The sequence below is a fragment of the Colobus angolensis genome, unplaced genomic scaffold (genome assembly GCF_000951035.1).
Source record: "Colobus angolensis palliatus isolate OR3802 unplaced genomic scaffold, Cang.pa_1.0 Scaffold316, whole genome shotgun sequence".
Classification (NCBI taxonomy): Eukaryota; Metazoa; Chordata; class Mammalia; order Primates; family Cercopithecidae; genus Colobus; species Colobus angolensis.
Genome location: NW_012116444.1, coordinates 1,522,113 through 1,530,182, shown reverse-complemented (window position 1 = coordinate 1,530,182; position 8,070 = coordinate 1,522,113). Strand labels below are relative to the sequence as shown.

The window sequence follows — 8,070 nt, the reverse complement described above, 5'->3', positions numbered from 1 at the left end:
GTGAGCTGAGATCTCACCACTGCACTCCAGCCTGGGTGACAGAGCGATACTCCATCTCAAAAATAAATAAATAAATAAATAAGTACAATTAAAATAAAAAACACTTAAATCTCCTATATTTAAAAACAAACAAACAAACAGAACAGTTATTCAAAACATCTCATTCCTGGCCAGGAACAGTGGCTCACATCTGTAATCTAAGCACTTTGGGAGGTCAATGCAGGCAGATCACTTGACATCAGGAGTTCAAGGCCAGCCTGGCCAACATTGTGAAACCCCATCTCTACAAAAAAAATACAAAAATAAGCCAGGCGTGGTGACACGCACCTGTAGTCCCAGCTACTCAGGAGGCTGAGGCATGAGAACCGTTTAAACCTGAGAAGTGGAGGTTGCAGTAAGCCCAGATCATACCACTGCACTCCAGCCTGGATGACAGAGTGAGACCTCATCTCATCAAATACATACATACATACATACATACATACATACATACATACATACATACATACATAAATAAATAAATAAATGCACAATGTCTCGTTCCTGGGGTTCTAGTGTTAAATTCAATTCCCTTTGAATGAAAGTATTTGAGGAGAAATTAATTACTGCCTCAAACTAGTTAACATTACAACATATTTGGTCACTAGCTTGTGGTGTAACTTAGACCAATTACTAAGTCTAGGCAAATTTGCCTTGATGTAAACGAGGACAATGAAATCTATCACCTTCCTGAATATTGCTGTGCTGGGAAACTGAAAGACGGGGAAGTTTTTAAAAAGTCCAAAGTGAAAGTTCCAGTCCCTTTCTGATCTGTTGGGTAACAAAACAGGACTAAATGCTTTGTCAGCAACTCTGCCTCATATGGGGGAAACTCCTTTCTTCAGCAATAATCCTTTTCCTTTAACCATAAGTCGTTTTTCCACTTGTCCCCAATCACATTTGTCTTTTTTTTTTCTGCTTGTTCATTTGTTAAGAGAAACGAAACACATGAGCCAACAAGGAGTCCACAAGTCTAGATAGAAATGAGGAAAGGTCTTTCTTTGTCCTTGTAAAACATAAAGAACTGGTTTGGCTATAGAAGGAGAAAGAAATGGATCACAGCAGAGGAAGGGGAGGCTGTAGCAGCAGGGAGTCCACAGGATAAAAAGCTGAGGCTGAAAGAGGTGGCTTTGCAGGACTCAGAGCCCAATGGAGGGCCCAGCGTGGTGGCTCACAACTGTAATCCCAGCACTTTGGGAGGCCGAGGCGGGCAGATCACTTGAGGTCAGGAGTTCAAGACCAGCCTGGCCAACATGGTGAAACCCTGTCTCTACTAAAAATGCAAAAATTAGCCAGGTATGGTGGCGGGCACCTGTAATCCCAGCTACTTGGGAGGCTGAGGCACGAGAATAATTTGAACCTGGGAAGCAGAGTTTGCAGTGAGCCAAGATCGTGTCACTGCACTCCAGCCTGGGTGACAGAGTGAGACTCCGTCTCAAAAAAACAAAAAGAACTCACTGGAGAGAAGTGCAGACAGGAAGTACCAGAGAGCTTCTCAAACCACTCAGCCCAGACCATTTCTTCAGCCTGCAGGTCTGGCACCCCATTCATCCATCCTGAAGCCCTGTGTTTGAATCTGAACACCCTATTTGAAGAGGGATGAGAGATAGGGAAGGTGACCAGGATAAGAAGAGATGTGGTCAATCATATCAGGAGCTTCGCACCCCAGAAGGTGTTCAAATTCAGATACTGGCAAGAGTACTGAGAGGCCTCAAGGATCATGTGGAAGTTAAGATCACAAAAGAGTTAAAAGACCCTTCAAGTGCCATGGTCCTGTAGAGAAGAGGAGCCTTGGAGAGAGGGGGCAAGAGATGGTATGAGAACTGACACACAGAGGAGAGAGTCCTAGTCTTTCTTCACCCAGTCACAGACTTGGCCACTTGGGAAAGTCACCCATGGATCCTCTCTTTCCTCTCCCTCACGTGTAAATACACAAGATGCCATCAGGGGCCTAGAGAATCTTGTGGAATAAGCTGAGTCTATTTCATTTTATCTTCCTACCCAAGGTCCTTTCAAAGACAGGGAGCCTAGATTCTCCTGGATTTCAACAAGCAAATACATCTTTCAGAAAATAATATAGACTAAGGGAATTTAAGAAGACCAGAGAATTAGGCCATGAAAAGGAACGAAGTACTGATATAAGCTACAGTGGGATGAACTTTGAAAATATTATGCTGTGCAAAGGAAGCCAGTCACCAAAGACCACATACTATGTGATTCCATTCATACAAAAGCCCAGAGTAGGGAAATCTATAGAGGCAAAGTAGATCTTAGGGCTGGGAGAGGAGAGGAGAATAAAAGGGTGATAGCTAAAGCATACAAGGTTTCTTTTTGAGGTGATGAAAATGTCCTAAAATTGACTGTGGTACTGGTTACATATATCTGTAAAGATACTAAAAACCACTGAATTGTATGCTTTAAATGGATGAATTGTATGGCATGTGAATTATGTCACAATAAAGCTGCTTTTTGAAAAAAGAACATACAGAAGAGTGGTTGGATGACTCCAAAGCCCACAGCATGTTGGCGAGAGGCATTGCTCTCACCACTATGACCTTCCCCCATGGGTCCCCGTACTTCCAGACCTCAGGGAACCCGAGGGACTCCAGAGAGCCAACTATCAATTGCAGCACCTGGAGTGGTGTCTCGCCACAGAAGATGTAGACAGCGAGACAGTTTGACAGCTCTAACCATTACGGACGCCTGAAGAAGCTGCTACAGAGCCCATAAATAGCCCCAGGTTTGCCCGCTGGACTACGGTCCCCCTCTGAACTGGAGCTTGCCTTCCTAGGCCCTTCAGCTGTGCCCACTGGAGAGATGTACACAGGACGCTGGACAAGAGGAAAAGAGAGGCCATTTTCTCAGACTCTTCCACCCAAAGGCCCTCCCAGTTTGCGGTTTCCTGGACTCAGCAGCCCAGGGCCTGTCCCCGACCATAGGAGGAGGAGGTGGCTTCACTGGCTTAGTCTCAGGCCTCATCTCCCTCTCCCCCACAGCCCACCTACTCCAGCCACGCTGGCCTGCTGCCTTTCCTTTAACACACCACATACACTCATTGCTTGGAGCACTCTTGCCCAAAGAGCCTCCTCCCTCTCCTCCTTCAAAGCTTGGCTCAAATGTCCCTTTCTCCACCCTGGCCACCTCATTTGAAATTCTAACCCCAATCTCCCTCATCCTTCTTTATTGTTTTCCCATAGCACATGTCATACCAGAGACTTTCCTTATTAAGTGTATATTACCTGCTATTTCTAGGCCTTCTTATGCACAGTACAGCTTCTTTTAGCCTCCAGAGCCCAACTGGAAAGCCAGGAGACTGTGATTAACTACCTTCCCATCCGCTTTAGATGATGAGCCTGCAGTACCAAATCTAATAGAACCATCACACCCTGGCCTTTTCTACCCCTGCTTCCAAAGCACCGTTACCACATCCTCAGAGGATCTGGAGAGAGCTGGCTCTTCATTCCAGTGTTTGCTCACCTCCTGTAAGAACAGTGCCTTCTCCTGGACACCTAGTCTCTTTTTCAAGGGGCACCTGCAACCTGTTTTCACATGTTATCCCTACTAAAACATCATAAAGTGGGCTGGGAAAAGAAAAGTAAACCCATTTGTAAACACCGTAACTCTACCTCTTCTCATCTTGTAATTCCTTGTTTACTTACTGCTTTCCTCTACAGGACCATAAACTCCTGGAGAGCAGAGACTAGGTGTGTCCTGCCCACCATGGAGAACATATTAGGTGCACAGTATCCATTGGAGTGCAATAGTAAGGACTCATTAATTTTCTCTGTTATCATCATTATGTGGTTTGTTCTGGATCTCCGTGAGTGAGCAACCTGCCAAGTGTGTACACCCATGAACCAGAAGGCAACCCAAGACCAGCCAGAAAAGACGCCTGGTACCCTTTAATGAGTGTGACCGCCAACTCTCCCCATTCCCCAAAGTTCTACAAAGGATGTAGGAAAAGTAAAGTTCAAGGAATAGTGTTACTAGATCCCTAGCAAAGTTCTAGACCCAAAACACAAAGCCTGGGAGGGGTGGAGGAACCGGGCTTGGGAAGCTGCCCCAAGGGCCCCCGGCTGATCTCTCCGCACCACCTAGGACTGCCTGAGCGCCCCCTGTGGGTCCACGAAGCCCAGGAGACTCGTTTGGCCGCGTAAACCGTCCACACTGCCCGCACTCCGCTTCTCTCAACTCGCCTCCCGCTTCGGAGTCGAGGGACAGGGGAAGAGACGCTCAGACACTCCGAGGGCCAGAGGTGGGCGAAGAGAAGGAGACTCTGAAGAAGTGGGAGGGAGTTGGGACAGGCAGGGGCTGAAGACAATCGCGCAACAGGCTGGGGCGGGAAACATGGGAAAGTTGAAGTGGGAAGTTTGCGACAGGGAACAGAGACAAGAGCAGAAAAAGGGCAAGATCCCCGCACTGAGGACGCAAACAGAAGCGAGCAGGGGAACGCGCCCCAAGGGGTGCGGGGGGCGAGAGAGGGCCCGAGGGCCTGGGGACCCGCGGCGCCCGCCTACCCACCTGAGATTGCCATGCCCCGAGGCGCCGCTCACATCCCTGGCACGCTGCGTGCCCGGAGCCGGGGCCGGGGCTGGCGGCGTCCTGGCTCGGGCTGGAGGGACGCTGAGCTCCGCGCAGGACCGGCCGCCGCTCTGGCGCTTCCTCCCGCCAGGCAGCCCGGCCTCGCCACGAGGGCGTGTCCACAGAGTCCGCCCCGCCTGCGGGACTCGGCCCGCGGCACCTGCACCCGTGGCCGTTGGGGAGGGGAAGTGAGAACCCCACGCCGGCTGCCGGCCAGCTACCCCCACGGCCCCCTGCTCAGGGGCAGCGAGGAGGCGGGGGCATCGCGCCACGTGCGCCCCACTCCTCGGGAAACCAGCCCTGATCTGCCACCAAAGGGCAGCCCGAGGTGGAGGGGGTGTGGGGAGGGAGCAGAGGGGGCGAGTGTGGGGCTGCCAGGCCTCTGGGAGACAGGGCGGGTGTGTGTGTGTGTGAGCACCAGCTGTCCAAGCCACCTCCTCATCCCCTGGGGCTTTGTCCCTAAGCCCCTGCTGCCCCAGCAGGAAAGAGGAGGGGACAGGAAGGGGAACAGGAGGAGGGCTGGGCACCTGGCCCTGGGTGCTTAAACGTTGCCCTTGAGTGCCCTCCTGTGACCTTTCTGCAATTCCTTGGATCTGGTCTCCTGATGGCACATGAATATTAATTATAACCTCACATGATAAATGTCTAGTAGAGTTTCTTTGCCATTCATTTCCTGTGTTGCTCTCTGATGGGCACTGCGTTTAGCACCTTACACACATTATCGCATTACATCGTCACAGCAAACTTCTGAGGTAGCACCTATCACTGTCTTTACATTAGAGACGAAGAAACAAGCCAAATACCTTGCTCAGGCTTCCACAGAGAATAAAAGCTCCTGGAGGTTCAGTACCAAGCCAGTCTGCTTCCAGAGCTAGAGCTCTTGCTTAATCATTGCCTTCACCTGCCCTCTTCTTGGACTCCTCCCTTTGCCTGCTGCTGAAATTCACCTGAATAGCACATCCCCTTGGAGTTCCCAACAATTCAGGGGCCAGAGGACCGACCCAGAGAGCAGAGATGAGGGAAGGTTAGGGCTCAAGTCTAGGTGGAAATAAATGAAATGAATTTAAGAACGGGAATATCAGGAAGAGGACGTGCATTCATTTTCTACTGTTGCCATAATAAATTACTACAAATTTAGTGGCTTAAAACAACACCAACTTCTTATTTTACAGTTCTGTAGCTCAGAAGTGTGACAGGAGTCTCCATGGCTAAAATCAAGGTGGTGGCTGGGCTGGGTTTCTTTCTGCCAAATAGAAGGGAATCCATTTCCTTGGCTCTTTCAGCTTCTAGAAGCCATCCACATTCCTTGGCTCACGGCCCCCTTGTTCTATCTTCAAAGCCAGATGGCCCTGCTTCTGTCATCATATCCCTTGCTCTGACTCTCTTCTGTCTCCCTCTTCCAGTTTTAAGGACCCTAGTGATTGCATTGGGCCCTCCTGGATAAGTCAGGAAAATCTCCCTATTTGGAGAACCTTGCCTGAACACTGGTCTTCCTGACTCCACCCTCTTCCTTCTCTCCCCAAAGCCTCTCTCGCTCTTCACAAGTCTCTGGGCCTGGCCAGTTTGTGTTGTTTGTCAGAGACATTTCTACTGAGGGTGCATCTGTCTATTCAAGGTCAACACCCCTAACGTCCCCACTGTTCAAACACATGTTCCTCCCTTCCAGCTCCGGATGTTAGGGAGAGAGGGCCCTTTCCTTCCTCCTAACAAAGTGCATCTGGACAACTTTTAACCTAAAGGATATTTCTAACTTGTTAAACTATTAGAAGGCACCTGCTAGTTGCAGATAAGGTTTGGGGTGCTAGGTCAGCTATCCAAACTCTGCTCCCACTCCTGGCTAGCACTGACCACTGGAATTGGGAAGAGAAAAGGACTCAGAGGACAACAGTCCCTTGGTGAGAGGACATGACTAGTCCCTGACTCTGGCAATTTCAATCAACAAATTTCTTTGTATAGCAGGTGGAGCCAGATTGGGGGAAGTAGTGTCTGTTTGGTTTTGCACCTCTGTGTGCCAGGTTTTGCAGAATGGGAGTGGCAGGAGGAGAGTAGCTGCCCCTCTGGAAGACCCTGCACCCGCACCATGCACTGACTCTCCTGAGCAGGCTCTGCAGTCAGTCCCTGCAGCGCTGGGTGGTAGGTGAATTGGCTTGAGGAAGAATGGAGAACCGAACTTGGTTGCTGCCCTACAGTTCTGTTTGACCTGGCAAAAGGGAAAGGCTGGAGAGGTAAACATGTGTCATCCTAAGCAGTGGGGGCCTGAGGGCAGGGTGGCAGAAATCCCTGCTTCTTACATCTTCAAGGTGCTATTTCATAGTCTCTCAGACCTGGGGATCAAAACCTTTTCCCTGGTTAGCAAAAACTCCCTTACTAGGACAAAATGTGAAGGTGGAAGAATGTGTCACCATAGATGCTCATGATCCACCTTAATGGATCATGAGGAAGTGGAGTACCTTCATGGAGGTACTTTCATGGAGTACCTTCCTATGAGGAAGGTACTAACAGTATACACATTTTACCGAAAAGAAGCTAAATAGGCTGGGTGTGGTGGCTCACGCGTGTAATCCCAGCACTTTGGGAGGCTGAGACAGGTGGATCACAAGGTCAGGAGTTCGAGACCAGCCTGGCCAATATGGTGAAACCCCATTTCTACTAAAAATACAAAATTTAGCTGGGTGTGGTGGCTCACACCTGTAGTCCCAACTGCTCAGGAGGCTGAGGCAGGAGAATAGCTTGAACCTGGGAGGTGGAGGTTGCAGTGACCCAAGATCACCCCACTGCACTGCAGCCTGGGCAACAGAGCAAGACTTTATCTTAAAAAGAAAAAAGAAGAAGAAGAAGAAGAAGAGGAAGAAGAGGAAGAAGGAGAAAGAGAAGGAGAAGGAGAAGAAAGAAGAAGAAAGAAGAAAGAAGAAAGAAGAAAGAAGAAGAAGAAGAAAGAAGAAGAAGAAGTTAAATAACTTTTGCCCAAGGGCACACAGCTAGTAATTTGCAGTGCTAAGTTTTGAACCCACACAGTCTGACTTCGGAGCCCATGCTTCTGCCCACTAGATTAGGTGGTAACTGCTTGAAGCAGGCCCTGCTATGACCTAAGGGCCCCACAAGTCACCACTAGCCTCTGTTGGTATCACCTCACATTGCAGGTAGACAGCAGCTCTCTGTCACCTGTGAGTTCCCCTGCTCTGCCAGAATTGCCTTACTCTCACAAAGGGCAAACATCCATAAAGAGCCCCACCTTGGAGCGCCCCCAGCATCCCCTACCTCCCTGACCACCTCCCTGTCAGTGTCCTGTGAGACCATCAGTGTCTTGATGGCAGGGCTATGTCTCTTTCACCACTGCATCTCTGATGCCCAGCACACAGTGGGTGTTTAACTGCTTTGTTTTTAAATTATCAAGTCCTACCTGCTCATTTTACAGATGAAGATACTGACATATAGGTTGAATGACCTGCC

At 49.4% G+C, this 8,070-nt stretch overlaps 1 protein-coding gene across 1 annotated transcript in view; it reads right to left on the bottom strand.

Annotated features, from left to right (window-relative positions):
- Positions 1 to 4,701, bottom strand: part of PIK3AP1 (phosphoinositide-3-kinase adaptor protein 1) — a 127,672-nt gene extending 122,971 nt beyond the window's left edge. The window contains exon 1 of the mRNA XM_011951203.1: positions 4,561 to 4,701. Coding sequence (XP_011806593.1) covers positions 4,561 to 4,573 — 13 coding nt within the window. The 5' untranslated portion in view covers positions 4,574 to 4,701. The remainder of the gene's footprint in view (positions 1 to 4,560) is intronic.
- Positions 4,702 to 8,070: the final 3,369 nt, after the last annotated feature.